General features: G+C 36.0%; 1 protein-coding gene across 9 annotated transcripts in view; it reads right to left on the bottom strand.

The window, feature by feature from the left end:
- Positions 1-3,835: 3,835 nt before the first annotated feature.
- Positions 3,836-20,778, bottom strand: part of KLHL24 (kelch like family member 24) — a 40,723-nt gene continuing 23,780 nt past the window's right edge. For 8 of the 9 annotated variants that reach the window (XM_082459966.1, XM_082459971.1, XM_082459969.1 and 5 more), the window contains 5 exons: positions 20,592-20,776; positions 19,174-19,292; positions 15,631-15,819; positions 14,351-14,539; positions 3,836-8,949 (listed from right to left, as the gene is read on the bottom strand). In XM_082459966.1, coding sequence (XP_082316092.1) covers positions 8,749-8,949; positions 14,351-14,539; positions 15,631-15,819; positions 19,174-19,292; positions 20,592-20,776 — 883 coding nt within the window. In that variant the 3' untranslated portion in view covers positions 3,836-8,748. The remainder of the gene's footprint in view (positions 8,950-14,350; positions 14,540-15,630; positions 15,820-19,173; positions 19,293-20,591; positions 20,777-20,778) is intronic. The other variant, XM_082459974.1, reaches the window with a different exon arrangement.

Below are 20,778 nucleotides of genomic sequence, written 5' to 3'. Positions count from 1 at the left end.
CTGTTGACTAGAGGTCAAAACAATGTGAGGCTAGAGCAAAGGGATGGGTCCTATATGCTTAAATGACCCAGGATAATGGCAGAAATCAAAATTAAAGAGTAAGACTATGTCAGAGGTCAAAATTTGCTAACAAACAATTTTATGAATGGTAGGTATATGGAAATCACAAGTTGAGGAGCGGAAAATGCAACAGACTAGGACATTAGTGTAATGTTATTTCCATGTCTCAGTAAGCAGCCCTTCCCTGATTGCTATGTATTTCCTCACTTGACAGAAAGCTCTGGAGGGCAGGGCCTGTCTTATTAATCCCACAGCATCTTACCCAGTTCTTGGCAGCAATTAGAAAGAAGAGAGGGAGACGCAAGAGGGAAGAGATATGGGAACATATGTATATGTATAACTGATTCACTTTGTTATAAAGCAGAAACTGACACACCATTGTAAAGCAATTATACTCCAATAAAGATGTTAAAAAAAAAAAAAGAAAGAAAGAAGAGACCATACAATCTCTTTACTCTAGAAAGTGCTGATTCTTTAGTCCCATTTACACAGTTCTCAGTCCCTGGAATCCTATAAGTTCCTCTATCATACTATATATAGAATTTATTCATATGTCTGCTTCTCCCATCATTCTATAAACTTTGAGAACAGGAACTGTCACATTCATTACTGTAATCCCAGAGGAAACATTCTGTCTGATCCACATTAAGGACGCCAGTATTTGTCAAATAAATAAATGAATACATAAACGAATGAATCTCTCAGCTGTTAAGAACTACCATTCCTGATTAAGCACCACTGCCAAGTACTGGGCTTTGGTCTCTTCTTTCCCGTTGCTGCCAAGCACTGGGTAAGATGCTGTGGGATTAATCTAATAAAACAGGCCCTGCCCTCCAGAAGCTTTGTCAAGTGAGGAAATACATAGCAACCAGGGGAGGGCTGCTTGCTGAGACATTACATGCTTTTATATTCTAATTTAATCCTCACAACAAGCCTAAGTAGGAAGAGGGGAAACTGCAGCCCCAGAAAGTTTGAGCATCTTATGCAAAGACACACAAGCAGTAAATGTTAAAGCTGGCATTTGAATACAGCTCTGACTTCAAAACCTATTTTCACATTATGTTGCCACCAAGCCTAGTCTAAGTGTAACAACTAGGACTTATCAGAAAACCAGGTTTAGTGGATCACTCCACAGTGCTAACTTTATCATTAAGGCAATGATTCCCAAGGGATTTTTTTCCCACTTGCCACGTATGCTAGTCCTGTGAGAAGCAGATGCTAAGATGAGATCAAATGTGCAAGGATTTTAATAAAAACACGCAAGAAAATGCCCTGTGAGGGAAAACGTGGAGGGAGGGAGGGAGAGAGAGAGAGAGAAGGCTGGGAGAGCCATTAGACCCCAGAAGCAAGTGAAGGAGAGAGGGAAAGAAGGTTGGATAGAAGCATCTTACATTGCCATGTCGTCTAATGAAGGTTGGACAAAGCAGAAGGGGAGTCCTGGAGCCCAAATCTACCATCAGAAGGAACATGTGTGCCTTAGTATCCCTGTTACAAGTCATTGGCTGAAAGCAGCTGGTAGGAGGTGTGGGCTCAGCACAAATGCAAGATGGATTTCAAAGCCAGCAGCTGGGGCATCATTTGGTCAATTATGCTCCCTGTGGTTGGAGGCTAGTCAGGCCCATTTCCATAGCTGTCACACCATGCTAGAAAGCTTCTTGGAGTGTTGCTTTCTGTTTTGTTTCACCTCCTCTCTTTACTCACCTGCAGACACTGAGTTCCTATAAAGCCTTACTATCTTTGGTATCATCCACCACATCTCAGTAGGAGTGTGTCAAGCAAGTAAATATGATCTTTTAAAAATCCTCTTTCCTCCTTTATCACACAACTGTGTTTTTCTCTAAATAAAAAGATGAGAGTATTCAAAGCCTTGACTCTTTGGACCGATTGGCACTTTGGTTGTACTACACACGTATTGATTGATGATTATGTTTATCAAACTATGACTCAAAAATCCTGTTTCAAGGTATATACAGGCTCTTGTATAAAACACAGAATTGGTGGTTTTATTCACTAAAACATTAAGCACCTCTGTGCTGAACATGTTATTCAAACATAAAAATGAGCGTGTGACTTTTGAGTCTTAATTTATAAAGGTGACTGGGTGATAACATGGAGCAGTCAGTGCCATTGAAAGAAAAGTGTAGTATTACTCACAGTTCTCCTAGAAACAAGAGGCACAGTGTGTCACACAGGGCCACAGGGGAAGCACCAGCGTCAGTCAGGGGGCAGAAAGAAATGAGGGGGAAGCATAGGACAGAGCCTTTACTGGGGTTTCCATGGGTAAGTCAAGGCATAGCAGGGTAAACAGTTTAGGGTTGGCTAGTTTGAATAATCCCAGCTGGTTTGGTGACACAAGGGGTGGTTCTTAGCAGTCTGGTACCTGGCCCTAGGGTGATTTAGGGCACGGGAAACGTTGGTTTGGTGTGTGAGAGTTAAAGGAGGCGGCTGGAGTTTTGGACAGGAGATTGGTTGGTTTATATATGAAAGCTGGGCTCACTGACTAGCTGTTTACCGCCTCTAGGAATTAGCCAGTCCTGGGAGGAGCAGTCTCTTCCCAGCCAGCAAGGTCCCCCAAAGATGTCAAAACATCATATAAAAAATATAAAAGACCCCAACATAATCAGGAGGAAATCATGCCTTTTGATTTTCTCAGTCTCCATTAACAGTTAATGAATAGCAGAGAGGCAGAAGGCAGGTTTAGCCCATTTTTCCCCCTCATTCCGATAAGAGTACAGGTTATTTTTTGAAGAGAAAATTTAAATTATGAGAGGCTTCTATTCTCTACCCATTGCCCATGGTTTTCCAAATATAAGCTAACAAATGCTTTTAATTCTTTCAACTCCTTCCCTGACTTTGCATACTGCATTTTTGTCCTGAAGACAAAATGCATAGAAAAGGAATCAACATTTATATTCTCCTCTTCTGTGCCAGAACTCTGTTCACTCTTCAACATACATCCCATTATCCAACAAGCCTGTAAAGTGAGTATTATGACTGCATTTCCTAGAATAAGGAAAGTATGGCTCAGAGAGGTGAAATGGCTTTATGGCAGAGCACAGGTTGGAATCAGATCCGATGAAGCCTATCCACTTTCCAGGTGTGGCTACAGGGGAATTAAGTGAAATGAAAACAGCTCTAACATTTATTATTTAAGACACACCCTAACTTGCCATTTTATTTTGATGGCACAATATAAAAACTAAGCATAACAAGCTAAGCATTGCTTGTGCTTCTGTAACGTATCTTTTCAAGATTTTACTTTTGCTAATGTAAAATCAGACATTGCCTTTGCAGTAAACAAGGTGCCCTCTTTGACACCTGCAATAAAATTTTTTAAGTTCTTTACTCTTGATATTACTATAAGGGTGTTTTTGAGAGCCAAATCAAAAGAACACTACAGTGCAAATGTTACGGATCACTTTCATAATTAAAAATTAAAATCATAATAAAAAAAATTCTGAATAGTAACACTTCCATGTGGTTCACACTAAAAAACTGATTATATGCATATTTATATATAATTACACACAATTCTACAGGAGTATGCAGTGAAGTTGCCTTTTTACTTGTCCCTAAGCCACCATTTCCTCATACACACCAATGTTTTTAGGTTTTTGTTTAGCCTTCTAGTTACTTTGTGAACACACTAGTAAATACGTATATTAATTTGTAATTTCCCCCACTCCTTTTTCAAACAACCACTTGAATATATTTAAGGTAAGACAAAACAAAGAGTTTTTGGTAAATAAAATTTAATACAACCATAGTCAAGTAATAATGGTTAAAAGACATTTTTTATTAGATACAACTTTTTAAAAATTAAAGACAACTATGCACAAAGTATATTTAAACAAGACATATAAGTACTAGTGTGCTGCAACTAAATTGAAAACAAAGAAATACAAAGCTTTTTTTTTTTTTTTCCCCCACTGTTGAAGACTCTGGAGCATCTGAAAGCAAAAGACACTTGGCTGCCACAGGTCTGTACAAGCTGTAAAGCACATTATGCTTTTGTTCAACTCTATAATTGTGTTGTCTTAGATAGCTCCAGAAACTCTCAACAAGATTTAAATTAAGAAACCATGGGGAGGGGTGTTGGGGAAGGAAAGACTAAGAACTTTTTCAGGAAAGATAAATGAAAGAGCCTGTAGAGGAAAAAACAAAACAAACAAACAAACAGTACATAAGAATGAAACAAAAATAAGTAGATTTACTTTTTTGACTTTAGATGCAGACATTGCAAATGATGTTTACAAGGGTTTAATCGACGTAAGATATATTTCTCTTAATATCTTAAAAAGCACCTTGGCATCAAACAAAAGAAGTCCCCCAATATAATAAAACTCCAAACACCCAACAACCTTTCTTAACATCTTCTTTCTGCCAAGCAACCACAAAGCTGGTGCTCATTAAAAAATTCAAGAAGGGAAATTTACTCTACAGGAAACAAGTATGAAACTTACCTAAGGTAAGCTTTATTTAGATTGAAAAAAAAAGTTGAAATAGCACTAGAGAACTTAAGGCACATAAATTCAGATGCAGTTATTTTGAAAACATTAAAACAAATTCTTTTCTTTGGGACAATATATAAAATAAATTATAACTACTGGTATTCAAAACATTTTTTAATGATGATCTTTAGCACTACAAAAATTTAATATCTAAGGCAATCACACAAATGTAAAACATTCATAAAAAACATTTTTAAAAAGTCTGAAGTATGTTGAAACTGTCTCTGGAATTATCAATTCACACTCCTGGCTCAAGCGGTTTCTGATGACTAGCATTAGATGTGACAGTAAGTATAGCTAGCTAGTCAAACCTACTGCCTTAAAGGCCAACCAAATTGCCCCATTCTGGTTTCTTGGTATGGTGAATTTATTTAACTAAAAGGAATAATGGGGTGAGGTTATGTAAACCTGGTTTTCAATATAATGCACAAGAAATTCTAAGAAAGGCCAAAATTATGTTGAGGTTAACTGGTGTCTTGAGTTTAGGAAAATAAAGGCAGTCCACAGGAAGCCTTTAAGAGACGTTATCTTATCACTTGGCACCACATAAACAGCAATCTCTTCTCTTTGAAAATACAGTCTGGAGTAGAAGATGTCTTTTCCACATATAAATCTCAAGAAACAAAAGGCACACACTGACGATTCAACCCTCTCTTTTCACGTATGGGTTCTCACAGCATTTCTTTGTTAAAAATCTATTGCCATATCCAGACAACAGGAAAAAAAAAAAACAAAACGCACCTGGTTTGTACACTGACAAAAGTAGTATAATTGAACCTTTGTCTTTTCCTGAGTTTCATTTCAAAAAGGGTATGACAGTAGAGATACATAAACAATTCATATTCACTAAGAGAAAATGTTATCAGTCCACAAAACATTTTCATCTTTCTAAATATAAAAAAATGAATGTTTAACCACCGCCATGTGTGAAGCCCCTTTACCAAACTGAATTTACTCTAGAATCATGAACTGAAAGTTACTTAGATATGGCACTTTAAACACTCCAATTAGGTAAAAATGACAAGTTAATACCCTCCCTGAGTATTTACATCATTTTTTTCTTAACACCTGGTTTAAATGGAGTAAATACCTATATTTCAGTCATCTAGGGAAAAAAAAGGTTACTGAAGATACAATAGGCTACCATTTCATACCTGTGCAGTAAAGTCAGTGGGAAGATTAGAGTAGAAAAGGAAGAAGGCCTTTTTGTTGTAAAAATTAGACCACTTTACAGCTCACTCACATATAGGAACACATGAAAAATGATTAAAAGTTCATGGAGAAAAAACTGTACATTTCTGTTGACCTACAAAAAATACTTTTGAATTCCTTCCCCACTGAGGTATATCAATGGCTAGGTTTAGCAAACTTGTATCTCCCGTCAATTTGTTTTCTGATCTTGTAAAACTGTATGCATTACATAGATTCTGACTGTATATGAGACATCATACTAATATTCATCATGTACTTTCATATGTAACAAAGTATTCTAGAAATGCCCAAATTAAAAAAATATACTTCTGGAATTGAATAAGGTCAACTAATTTAACAAGGTCAACTAATTTTTACTTTATGTGCCTTTTTCTGATCATCAGAAACCGATAAAATTCTTGATGTCTGTATGTATGTGTGTAGATGAGCATACCATCTATCTACATATATACACACATGCATTGAATATATACATACATACTAACCCAAAGGCTTATACGAGCATCACCCACCAAAAGAAAATCTGTCAACTATGTGATGACAGTATGAATATAATCTGACACCATTCTGGTCGATAAATCCCTTTTGATATACTAATTATACCCTAAAATTCTTTATTACTTTACCAATGCTAACATCATTATTTATCAAAAATCAGTAAAGGAAGATAAATAATTAAAGAAAATTAAAGTATCAGTTGGGTAACTTTAAAAATTGTTACTTTAATTTCATAGGATTCAAGCTAAGTTCTTGGTGGCCTACTTTATGTAGTTTTAAATTATGTAGAGAAAAAAACTAAACAATATTGGCATGAGGTCCATGTTTAAACAAATTCTGTTTTATAGGATTTCATTTCAAATTTACTACAACAGACACCTGAACATTAAAAATAAATGTATAACAAAATACAAGTAAATAGTTAATACTTTTATAATAGACAAAAGTACTAAAATACAGGTTATGTTGAGAAAGTCTTCTTTGTGTGAAGTGTCTATGGATGGGCATGATCTTACAAATACACATGAAAATAACAAGTATCATTTGTATAATTCTCAGCATTTACAAAACACTTTTCTCATATACCCCAAAGAATTTCTGAACTACATAGGTTCCATTATCTACAAAAGGTATGATGCAGAAGTAGAAGTTTACTCTAAAATTAAAACAAGTATCCCAATTGTATCTACTATTGTCTTTCAACTAAAATGGTAGAAAACTGGTTTCTGAATTGCTTTGATAATTATCACAAAAAGGTATACATCATTTCAAATTATGATCTGAAAAATAAAAATTCCTTAAAGATTTGTTAAGTTTTTTAGAGTTTTCCTCAGAATTCAGATTCCAGCTAGGCATTAAAAGTTGATGCTGTATAGGGTTATTTGAAATCTTTGCATCATTCTAAAATGAGAAAGAAAGAGTAGTTTATCAATGTTAGGTTTTTGATTACTACACCTTGGTTTTAACAGAAATATGGTGACACTATAATCACATATTTGCATTATTTCTCCTATGGCAAGGAGTATATAATTATGATGTGAGACAACAATAGTTCCTGGGGAAGTGGAAATACAGCAGGCTACCTGAACATCCCTAAAATGTTTTAAATTATATCTGTCCACCCAGGAATATCAATAATCACTTACGCTATGGTTCCTGCCATTCCATTTGCCTTAGAAAAAGTTTTACACTCTTCTGTGAAAACCAGTAAGCTTTATAAACTGGAGTTGAAACATCTAGACAAAGGCAATTTGATGTAGAGAAGCTTAAGAATATTGATCAATATTTTACACAATGGGTACCAAATGAAAGATTTATCTTAGAGGACTGCAACTACTGCTGTTAGTTTCTTCAAATAGCTAATTTTAAAAGAAATATGGACCCACTGAGACAGGTGGTCCCTGCTTTATCCTTTAAGGGCAGCTTAACAGTAGAGACTCCCAGGATTTTTAGCTGTTCACAAGAAAGTAGGATAACCAGGAAGAGGTCCTCACCCAAAGCACCATAGTAATGAGGTCAAACCCTACTGGGCTAAGGAGAAAATCTGTCCCTGTTTTTCACAAGATAATATTGCAAAGTGGATTTCAACTCTTCTGCCATGTTCAAGAAAAGGCGCATCCCTTAGAGGATTTAGAGATGATATATAAATACTTTTGAGAGCCACAGTGGGTCATTTTCCCTTCAACGGTCTTAGATGATTTTTTCTTAGGAACTAACATGTAATTTTAATCTCCATTTTAGGGGCACTTGCTTTTGTATCTCCTCCCCCCAAAATACCTTTAATATAAGAAAATAATTCTAAGAATGAAGTCATAATAACTCAGTATTTTATGATACTCAGATTGTTGTCACTACATTTTTATCAATTACAGAAAAAAACCCACAATAAAATTAATCAATTTGGATGTATTTTTTAGTGACAAAGATTTTTAAAACTGGTTTTTCCACCTTAGAATGATTCTAAGTATTCTAAGCATTATATGAGTCAAACTAAATGAAAACTTGCCATGCAATTTTATATATATATATATGTGTGTGTGTATGTGTATATATATATATATATACACACACATACACACACACATATATGTGACAAAATAAGGAATATACAGTCTTGCAGATAAACATACATAAATGAAGAGACCATTCACAAATTCCTAAAAGGTATGCAGGCAGACATTATTTCCTACTCCACATAGGTTTCTTACAAATACTCACAAAGGTACACTCTCAAAGCCCAAGCAAAGACCACTATTACCTTCAACAACAACAAATTTTTTTTTCCCAATTACAGAAAAGGCTTTATTACAGTTTGAAAGATTGATATTTTGGGGAGAAAGGCATGACAATTATTATTTTTACTTTTCTGTGCATATTGCAAAAAGGAGATATGTCAAGTTCCCACTCTGGAGTTTTTAAAACCTCTCATCTTGGATTGCTGTGGCTTCTTGGGTGAGGTATCCTGGTTTTAGAGCTTAAAGCATTTCTCATTGTATCTATGAATAGTCACACATCCATGATAGGACACTGGCCTGGGCATTGCAGCTACCCCTGTGATGATACTTGTTGCAGGATCATAACAGAGAATAGTGTCTGTGGCTTCTCCATTTTCCCGTCTTCCACCCAGGATATATATTTTACCATTACATACAGACATACCACAGTTTTCCTGTTCAACCAAATTAAAAAAAAAAAATTAACTGTTGACGGTAAGGGATTTGGTAGCAAACTGAAAAGTAAAATAAGACATGCTTTAACACAGTCAAAAAAGGAGACATGAAATAATAAGCTCCCTTTTGCCCAACTCCTGCTCTATGTGTGAATACTAGGTAAATTTGCATGGGTGAAGGGAGTGTTAAGATAGAATATATGTCACTAATTGGGGTCAAGATATGGGTGGTGAAGTGGGGGTGGCAGACTGAGAGAAGGGTTTTAGTTAACTTAATGGTAGTTGAACAAAAACATCCTTGAAGAGTTGCTTCTCCAATTACAGGAAGGTCCTTCATTATAGAAAGTGGCTATTACATGATCAAGGGGTAGGAACATTATTCATTATATGGGATTACCCACAAGTTGAATGAATGAATGAGAGTTATAACCAAATTAAAGAAGCACTGTTATTAGGGGCCTTGGATGGGGCACAGAAACTCCCCAGATAACATTTTATAGTTAACTTTCCATGCAATGAGACTCTTAGCTAAATTTTACTCTTCTCTGTCAATAATACAATTACTATATAAAACAAATACTCTTGGCAAGGATAAGAGTGATTCTTCAAAGAAAGAAATTACACTAAAATTGTCTCACTATTGCATGAATCTGGTTATGCTGCAGGTCAATTATTCTTCCATTTAAATTTCACTTTAATTCAGAAAGTTATTGCATATTATTATCCTGTTTCCACATAACCAACAATGAGATGGGTTCTACCAGTGAGTACAATAAACATTTTTACTTGATCGGATTTGCTATACGTAAATTTCACTCTTGTAGAAAAAATTAAATCTTGGCGGATTTCTATAATAGAGGATAGTATCTTTGGGTCTAGAAGAATTAGTGAGTATTTTAAATGCCTACATTAGAGTTTATATACACCCATATTGACTTGGGGCCCATTATCATCAGTGAATGACAAACTTTTATGTAGAATACCACCCATGAACTGTACCAATTATGTGCCAGACTATAACATTTTCCATCCAAAGCACAATGAGCTCTTTCTATAAATTCTGAAAGTTCTGAACACAATAAAAAACAACATCCTTAGTTTTCAAGTACAAGCTGGCTTGCACTACTGAACTTTACAGTCACTTTGATGATGATTCTTAAACTATATTATTATAGGATCTTGTTATTAACATCATTTCATAAATAGTGCTCAGAATTAAATGAAGCAAGCAACCTTCAGAACAGATATTCATTCATATCAGGAAATTACTTGCATAGTTTATATTTCACTCTATGAGAGACTCAAGAGTAATGGCAGCTAGTAAGAAAAATAATTCATTAATACATGAAGTTTTAATGTTATTTTTCATGACTTAAATGAAACACAGTCTTAATATTGTAAGATATACCCCTCTCCTTAATTATTATTTTTTATAATGCTTAATGCTTAAATGTTAAAATGCCAACAATAAAGAAAAAGAATCAGATTTCTTTTCAATTATTATTCTAAACTTTAACGACATTTTAAATACCTAGTCCACTGAAGAAGGGTAAAAAAAAAATCTTCACCGGTCAGTAAAAAAAAAAAATGTTCCTGATGAAAGTTAAAAAGCAAAATATGTTTAAAATAGCAAGTTGTGGAATTTAGGAATTATGCGAAGTCAAAAGGCATGGAAATGGCGAGGTAAAAACAGAGAAAAAGGCTGGGTCCATTAGGACTGGAAAAAAGAGCTCATTTTTTCAGTTCTTTTTTTGTCATTCAACATTCTAAGCATTTAAAAAACCCACAACCTTTGACTCAAATAGCTGTCTACCATGAAATTACAGTTGATTTATCGTTTTTCATTTGATTAGTATTAAAAGGGTAGGCAGGGGCTTCCCTGGTGGCGCAGTAGTTGAGAGTCTGCCTGCCAATGCAGGGGACACGGGTTCGAGCCCTGGTCTGGGAAGATCCCACATGCCACGGAGCAACTAGGCCCGTGAGCCACAATTACTGAGCCTGCGCGTCTGGAGCCTGTGCTCCGCAACAAGAGAGGCCGCGATGATGAGACGCCCGCGCACCGCGATGAAGAGTGGCCCCCTCTTGCCGCAACTGGAGAAAGCCCTCGCACAGAAACGAAGACCCAACACAGGCAAAAATAAATAAATAAATAAACCCAAAGTTTAAAAAAAAAGGGTAGGCAGGACTTCCCTGGTGGCACAGTGGTTAAGAATCCGCCTGCCAATGCAGGGGACACGGGTTCAAGCCCCGGTCCGGGAAGATCCCACGTGCCGGGGAGCAACTAAGCCTGTGCGCCACAACTACTGAGCCTGTGCTCTAGAGCCTGTGAGCCACAACTACTGAGCTCGCATGCCACAACTACTGAAGCCCGCGTGCCTAGAGCCTGTGCTCTGCAACAGGAGAAGCCACCACAATGAGAAACCCGCACACCGCAACGAAGACTGGTCCTTGCTCTCTGCCAACTAGAGAAAGCCCGAGTACAGCAATGAAGACCCAATGCAGCCAAAAAAAAATTAAAAAAAAAAAAAAATTACCGAGCAGCAATCAATGCAAGATACATGAGATGAATTAGAAAACACAGTATCTGAATTCCAGTATAGAAATGAACATTTATAACTATAAGGAAATTTATCACTTGCATAATAGAGGTGGTAAGTGTAGTGACAGATCAGAAAAACAAGAGATTAATTCTGAACAGGGCAACCTCAGTTTGTTGTGACTGTGAAGTGGCTCTTGAAAGATGAGTAGAATTACAAATAGAGAAGGTAGAAAAGGCATTAAAGGCTAAGAGGACAACATGAATCAAGGCAAGAACACATACTGTCTGGATAGCAAATGCAAGCAACAGATACTTAATGTAATTTGGGTAAAGGTGAAGAAAGTGAAGCTGAAAAGGCAAGCAGAGGTCAGACAACAGAAGACCTAGAATGAAGTGGGAAAACTTTTAGATTTTATTCAGTACATTTCCAGAGAAGAGACATAATTAGATTTGCTGGAAAATAACTGGTGGTAAAATGGGTTAGAAAAGCAAGACATTAGAGAAAGGAACACTACTTAGAAAATACTGTTTTAGTTTAGGTAAGAACTGATGAGAACCTGAACAAAAGCAGGAACCACAGGAATGGAAAAGAATAGGAGAAACTCTTGAGGACACAGAACTGATATGATGGATTGATTCAATTTAAGAGAAAGCAAGAAAAAATTTAAAAATTAAGTTTCTAGGTGTGAAATAATAGAAAATACATATTGGCCTCTGACCCCAGTTCCTGACACAGAGCTCCTAAATCCCTTGCAATTTTCCTGGTTGATGGGAGTGTCTTTTGTTCTAAGGAGGGACTGCTGCTGGGCTCCTAGATGGGGGTTGGTCACCAGAGAAACCAAGCCATAATTAGAAGCTTAAGTTTCACCCCACCCTCCCTTCTCTGGAGAGGGGAGCAGGGCTGGAAACTGAATTATAACTGATCATGTCTACATGATAAAGCCTCCATAAAAATCCCCAAAGTATAGGATTTGGAGAGCTTCTAAGTTGGTAAACACATCCATGTCCCAGCAGGGTGGTGCACCTCAAATCCATGAGGACAGAAGGTTCTCTGCTTAGGACCCTTCCAGACCTGACCTTAGGTACTTCTTTATCTGGCTGTTCATCTATGTCCTTTGTAATATACTTTATTGTATAACAAACCTGTAAACATAAGTGTTTTCCTGAGCAAATTACTGAACCCAAGGAGGGGGCTGTGGAAGCCTTGATTTATAGCTGATTTGTCAGAAGTACTGGTGAAAACCTGAGACTTGTGACTGGCATGTGAAGTGGTGGCAGTCTTGTGGGACTGAGTCCTTAACCTGTGGAACCTGAAGCAAATTTCAGGTCATGTCAAAACTGAATTGAATTGTAAGACACCAGCTGAAGACAGAGATTGGTTGGTGTGGGAATAAACCCACATATCTGGTGTCAGAAGTGTTGTCAGGGAGAAAGAGTTTTTCCATTCACTAGGTTGTTTGGAAACAGAAAAAGTAAACTTGGGGAAGAAGGTGAATTCTGTTTTAAGTCTGAAGTCTTGGAACGCCATGGAAAACATCAAATAGGCAGTCGGAAATTTGAGTCTGGAGCACAGGAGAGAGGCTTTAATGGAGAATAAGATTTGAAGTCATCAGTACTGAGCAGTAAATGTGATCACTCAGGAACGGAGTATAAACTGGAAAAAGGGCAGGGAAAAGAGGCTCAAGGAATACCCATATTTAAGGGTTGGGTAGAAAAAAAACAAGAGAACATGAATGAGACTCAGGAGATTATTAGTAATGACCTTTGGGAGTACAATATCTCTAGAGTGGTATAGGTAGAGCCAGATTTCCAGCATCAGAGCCATCAAGCATTTTGATGGTGGAAGGAAAGAGGGTAGAGCCATGAAACAAAAGGCCAGGGGAAGGCCTTTATGGTGCAGGGGTAGAGGACGTACAAGGATACAAGTGCAGTGTGGATGAAAGAGACCCAAGTACAGCCATTTTCTTTATAACAAAAACAACAAATTACCTAGTTTCTAACTGCAGAAGGAAAGAAACCAGTTTGAGAGAATTTCTTCTCTTCTGAAATGTGCTAGAGAGAGGGATAAGAACTGGAGTAGGAGTCTCAAAAAGGTCAAGGGGAAAAAAACCCAACAGCCCAAGAGCAATACCTACTTTACCATGGGATGGTAAAAAGTAAGTTATTTCAGGGCAGGAAGTCCAAAAGGGAGGGGATACCTGTATGTGTCTGGCTGACTCATTCTGTCGTGCAGTGGAGGCTAACGCAACATGTAAACTAACCATGCTCCAATAAAAATTAATTTAAAAATTAAAAACAAAAGTAAGTTATTTCAATAAATTCCCTGGAAGGAGTTCAAAACAAGAATACCATATGCTTTATGCAGAGTATAAACAATTTTTGAGGGACTTCCCTGGTGGCTCAGTGGTTAAGAAACCGTCTGCCAATGCAGGGGACATGGGTTTGAGCCCTGGTCCAGGAAGATCGCACGTGACGCAGAGCAACTAAGCCCACGCGCCACAACTACTGAGCCTGCACTCTAGAGCCCGCGAGACACGACTACTAAAGCCTGCGCGCCTAGAGCCCGTGCTCCACAACAAGAGAAGCCACCGCAATGAGAAGCCCGCGCACTGCAACGAAGAGTAGCCCCTGCTCTCCGCACTAGAGAAAGCCCGTGGGCAGCAACGAAGACCCGACGCAGACAAAAATAAATAAATAAATAAATAAATAAATTTATTTATTTAAAAAAAAAATTTTTTTTTTTTGGAAATAATCTGAGCGTACATGAAACACATAAATAGTGAAGTTACTGTATATTCATACTGGTCCTGTACTTGGTCTCTCCTACATTGATTTTTCTTTTGGATTGTTTTATGTTATTACCTGTCGGCTGAATGTATTCTGTACATGCATCCAGTAATCTTCAACTGGATCATAACAGTATATTGCCTTGGTCAGTCCACCAGCAACATATATCAGGTTGTTTAAGGATACGGCTGTTATACACCTCTTGGCAATTGGGATAGCTGCACGAAGTAGCCAAGAATTGGTTTCTGGATCATAAGATTGAACCTAATAATATATAGAAATACTTAATTAAAATTTCTCAACAAAAATGCCAATTTACGTAATAAAAAGTCTGCCAATATACAGAAACATGATTAAAAATAAAATCCCATTAATTCACAGAATTAAGGGAGGTTGGCTTGAGAGTAAAATATCTCAATTATGAAATTCTCAAAAGAAATACAAATTTATTAGTATCAAGCAGAACAGAGTAACAAACAAACACAGACCGTTTCCAAGATGAATGGCTAGCAGGTTTGCTTTTTTTTCCATTAAAATTAACAGTCTTAGATTTTAACAAAATTCTGTTATATAGGATAAGTATGCCTCAATTTGAATATAATTTCTTTACATGTTTAGGGAGTTCTTTCTTCAGAAGAACACCAGCAAACCTCAATTCAGTATACTTTGAATTATCACAAATTCTGAATTAATGAATTCTAAATATGTAACATTTGATATTATATTAAAATTTAATTTAGAAAAAATTTATTGATTGACAAAGTTCAGTAAACTACTGCTAAATGAATTAGGCATTAGACACTTGTTTGCAGAATAAACAGGGTATTTTCTCAGATGTCAGGATGGCACCTGTTCTTTTATCTCAGGAATTCAATGAACTGCAGCAGCTTTGAGCCATCCTATATTTACATTAGAGAGGTTTTCTTTTCTTTTCTTTGTTCTAAAGAATATTTTCAAAGTATGCAGAAAATGACCCAGTTGGAAGCAGTATAGTGTCTTACCCTTTGCTAATTCACCTCCCAATTGTTTTATGTGAATAATTTTTTGATTTTGTGAACTATACCAGTAAAAAGTTCTAAAATGGTTTATAGTATAACGCTGAGATCAGTCTCATCTCAAAAAGACTGGATCACACTTTTAACAGAAAATTGTTGGTTTTATTATGATCTCACTTTAGTAACTTGAAACTCAATGTTTTCCTCCCAAAGTATAAAGTACCAGACAATTTTTAAAAGCCCCCTCACACTAAGGGACCGAACTACCTACTTGATAGGCCTTCCATATTTCTCTTCTTGTGTATATCATTGGTAATTTCTATTAAAAAAAAAAAAAAAAAAAGAGAGAGCATGGCTTACCTTATCAGAACAAGTATTATCATCAGGTCCTCCACCAATCACAAACAATTTGCCTATACAGCTAGTCACGGCAGGAGAACTCACTGCTTCCTTAAGGGGGGCAACTTCAGTCCATCGATTTGAAAAGGAATCATAACATTCTACGCTGCTAAGTCTGTTTTGCCCATCATAACCTCCAACAACATATACCTATACGTAAAATACATGGAGAAATCTTAATTATCAAAAGTTTGAATTTTTAACTAGTTGGCTAAAGAATTAAGGGATCTCTCCCCTTTAAAAGCCCTTGGTAACTGTAATTGCAATATATTTAGCTCAGTTTCTGAGCTAAAAAAATTATCATTTTCTCACCACCACCAAGGAGCCTTTTTAGACATTTTTTTCATAGTAGCCCCCTCCAATGAAATTTTTAATACCACAAATATATTGCATATCTGTTTATATATTGTATCTGTGCTTTATACACAAAACAGTATGATTTTTTTCACCAGCCCAAGAACCAACCTTCATCCCCTTAGGAGCAATATTGCTTGCATTGAGAGTTACAGGATTTAGCATAAATGCTCATACTCATGGATGGTGAAAATATTTGAGTATTATAAAGTAATAAAAGCTATGAAACTAAAGTATTAAGTACGGATTACTAGACTGTGAGATCTTTGAAGGCAGGGCCTATCTTATTCTTTAATTTAGTCCCTGCAGTACCTAGAAAAGTACCTGATATATTATGAACTCTAGAATGTGTATTTCAAAGGGCTTTCATGTACATTTTCTTTTCACAAATATGAGGAAGGTAGGGCAGATGAACTAATCAACAAGCCATTAATTAAGTCAGTTACATGCAGAATAATCCATTAAGCATCACAAGATATACAAGAAGCTTTTAACCTACCTATAGAAGCTCTCCTAAAAAAAAAAAAAGCTCTCCTGTTTAACATCTATAATTCTTTTAATGAACAGTCATCATCAACTCTTTTCTGCATCCATATCTAATTAACTATTAAGTTCTACCAATCGTTCTTTCACAGCATCTCTCACATCTGTCCCTTCCATTTGTTTCCCACTGCCACCATCCTCGGGGTCCATATCATTTCATGCCTCTCAATCTCCTGGTCTCCACTCTTGTACTCTCTAAACCACAGATTAATCTTCCTAAAACACCTCATCAACTCCTTTTACTAGTTTAACAATGAATGCCTAAGGGTCAAGGCCAAACTCTATACATTGTCATTCAAGTGTGTCCACAAATCTATCTTTCTGTACTCTTCCAAATTTCCTAAGCAGCCAATGCTATTTCAATCTTGCATTTCTCACATTATGTTAAAATTATCTGTTGGTGGGTTTGTTCTCCCAACACCACGCAGCCCAGAGAGGTTAAGTAACTTATTCAAGGTCATGCAGCTAGAAGGGGTATGGAAACTGTGGCACAATGTAGTACTTAAAGGTACAGGCTTTGAAATCAGGAGAGGTAGGTCCATATTGAGCTCTGCCACTGCAAGTAAGACCTTGCTTGGGCAGCTTACCTATCCTCTCTGAGACTCCATCTTAATTTCCTCAATTTAAAAATGTAGACAATAAGAGTACCTATCACATAATATAATTTTGAAGATTAAACTTTATTACTATTCCCCTACATGCATAAACTAAAAATATATGCTGTGAGCCTTAAGATAAAAGGCCTCTAGATTAGGAAAATCTGAGCTTTTGCCCCTGCTTTATCACTTTCTGTGCAACCTTGGGCAAATGACTCGATCTCTCTGGATTCAGTTTCTTTGTAAACTAAAAAAGTTACATTAAATATTCTCTCTAAGATGCCTTCTTGCTCTAAGAGTCTATATTCCAAATCATCCTAGGTTTCCTTAACAGAGTGCATTTACAACTTTAAATAACTTTCTATGTTTGAATTCAGCCTATATTGTAATTTTTGGGATAACTGTTTTCCATGAATTGAGTACTTGCTGTATAAAGTAGGAAGGATTCCTTTTATTTCTTGATTTAGTGCTTCCAAGTTTTGGGCACCTTCAAGTCAAATATACTAATATTTGTCAAATAAATTTGTGTTCATCAATCCATATATGATATTTGAGACATCAATCTTTTTCATATGCCTCTGTATGTTCAGACTAAATAATTATAATGTTTTTAGTCAGACCTCATCTCTTTTCAACCCCTTAATTATTTTAGCTGCCCCTTTCCAGTAATATTTTGTCATCCTTGAGGTATAGCTACCAAAACTGTATATAATATAGTAAGTACTAACAAACCAGTGGTTTTAGAAAATACTCCATTAGTATTTTATTTCCATTACATCTAGCTCAAAGTCCTCATTATTTCACTGGTCTTATAGACAGCAGCAACACACTAGATCAATACCCTTAGGAATTAACTTTCAAACTGCGCTTTGAGAAGCTTTGAGAAGCTCTAGTATTCTATAGTATAGAGATTTCAAGATGCTTCTGTGGGGAGATAGGGGGAGGGAATGAGAACTGATGGGTGGCTGAGTAGGAAGGGTTCCTGGCATTATCTCTGTTCCAACTAGAGCAGTTCTGCTTTCTCACTGGTGGCTCTAAAATGTCTTCAAGAGAGGGCTTAAGAGGCAGCAATCTTTTTAGAAAAGAGTACTAGGGGACCAGACAAAAATATATGTGCAATATATTCAATATCTTATGATAACCTATAATGGAATATAAGCTGCAAACAAACACCCCTAAAACATGAATCACTATGCTGTACACTTGAACACAATACTGTAAATCATCTATACTTCAAAAAAAAATGTGCGAGCAAGTATGCTGCTTTTATTTAGATCGCTCATTAATTTGAAGTGGCTTTGGAGGAGCTGATAGAGACAGAGGCAGGGAAGGGCTAAAGAGTCCAAGTTAGCCCTTGATACACAGCTGTATTTTTATCTGCTTTATGTAATAGCTTTTTATATTAGATTTAACTTCAAAAAAGTTACTAGTCTACTAGTGATTCAAAAATCACTAGTCTACAAGTGATTCTCAAGTTCCTAAGGACAGTGAATGGTCCAGAATCAAATTATATGTTTTTCATATTTATTAGCTGCAGCCAATAATAAGTTTGCTTTAAAATATGTTGGTGAGTTTATCTTAACACTTATTTGTTTTGTCCCTACTTGTACAAATAAAAAAGATAAAATAGTATTACTCTACATAAATATATCTTGGCCTGAATGCCAAAGTCAGTAAAAGGAAAAAGAATGCTTGGATTAGACATTGGCCTGTTTTTGTACTTGATGTAACTCCTTTATTTTCCGATGCTTCTCAGTCATTTAGACTGCATTGGTGCCTGAGAAGAGAAATGTGCTGCACTGCTACAAATTCCTAGTTGGGAGAACAAAATATCCATTCAAAAGTACAGTGTCAAATTGTTTGTATCTTCAGTTTATGTATTGAGGTTAGAAATGGAAGGAAACACAATCTGAGTCCAAAATACCCAGAGGGTGAGTAAAATCAAGGATTCATCTGTGGTACTTATTCTGGAAATGTAACAGCAATAATAATGAAAAGTGGTTTCTCTTACTTTACCGAGGAGGACAGCCATTTTGTGACGCCATCTGCCTTTATTTAGAGAAGCGACTCTGATCCAAATATTTAACTGTGAGTTATAAATCCAGACGTCACGGCCATTGATTCTTCCACCTTTAAATGCAAAACAATGTGCACACGCTAACATGTATATCACCAAGGGATCTTTGCCAAAGGCACAGGTAATGAAAACACTGAGTTACTCACCCAGTCCGAGAATTTGAGGATTCAGTTCAATAAATGAAACAAGGACCCTCTTAAAACTTAAAATGGAAATGGTTCCACGGAGCAGATTTAACTTTGTCAGTTGTTATCCTGAGAAATAATAACTATATGCCCCAAATAATAAAATGTAGAATATGAACTTACCAAATGTGTAAAGACTGTTCATTTAAGAGTCAGACAACAGAAGCACCCGGACAAAAGAATTATTCTAGAAAGATTTTTAAAAATCACCAGTTTTTTAGCTATCCCAGGAAAATCAGAATGGACATTTCCCTAGTAGGGCATAACTTACAGAGATATTTCCCAACCGATCCCCTATAGCCCAATAAAAATAAAAACAAATTCATGAGTCAAAAAAAAAAAAAATCACCAGTTTTTTAAAAAGCGTACCATTGTGCAAAATAAAGTATGCGTTGTTATATTGTTCAACATGTAGTAAGATAGTAACCTGCAAAGGTGGTAAAATTATTTAACTAACAAATTAATTAACAAACAATTAAACTTCAGATTATAGATCCTGTAGTTATACTTTGTATATAAGTCTGTCACTTTATTGTCTGTTTGATTTTAGAGGTAACATATCACATATTATAATAAAAGTTCAAGTTAAGAATTTTAAGGAAAATCCTATTTCATAAACTTTGGGGAGAATTTCAGAAAACATGGGTGGATTAGAGATGATTAACTGAGTACTTTTCATTTTGCATACTTTACTGTGTTCCTTAAAACAAAGTAAACAGGTAAAAGTTTTAAAAATTGTACCATATTCTATATGCATTTGAGAGCATTTAAAATATGATAAGGCCTATCGTTTAGTGCAGGAAACATAGTCAATATCCTGTGATAAACCAAAATGGAAAAGAATATGAAAAAGAATTTATATATGATAACTGAATCACTTTGTTATACAGTAGATATTAACACAACATTGTAAATCAATAAAATAAATTTTAAAAATATGATATAGTTGAAGGCATTTTCTGGAGAATCTTTTGTAAATCATTCTGCATCATCTTGTGCCTGTCTTTAAGAGCAAAAAGTCATTTTCAGTTTTATTTGTTGTATAATATGATCTGCCTAAAGCAGGAATATCTACTTTCACTGTTTTCTTTTGAGACACTGTTATGGTTTAAAACGGCCAAGCTGTGATTATATTAAAAGTAGCTACTGTAATAATTCTTTATTTACCTGAAACAAGAATGTCATTCCTTAGAGCACAGACCGCATACTCTGATTTGGTAAATTCTGGAAGCTTAGCCAAAGACTTCCACTCTCCTGTCACAGGATCATAGCACTCAGTGTATGGAAGATTAAATCCTCCAACTCGTTCACAGCCTCCAACGACAACTATCACCTCAGAATAGCCAGTTGACCT

Source organism: Balaenoptera physalus (genome assembly GCF_965194825.1).
Source record: "Balaenoptera physalus genome assembly, chromosome: 4".
NCBI lineage: Eukaryota > Metazoa > Chordata > Mammalia > Artiodactyla > Balaenopteridae > Balaenoptera > Balaenoptera physalus.
Note: the sequence above shows the minus strand (reverse complement) of the source record. Positions and strands in the feature narration are given on the sequence as shown.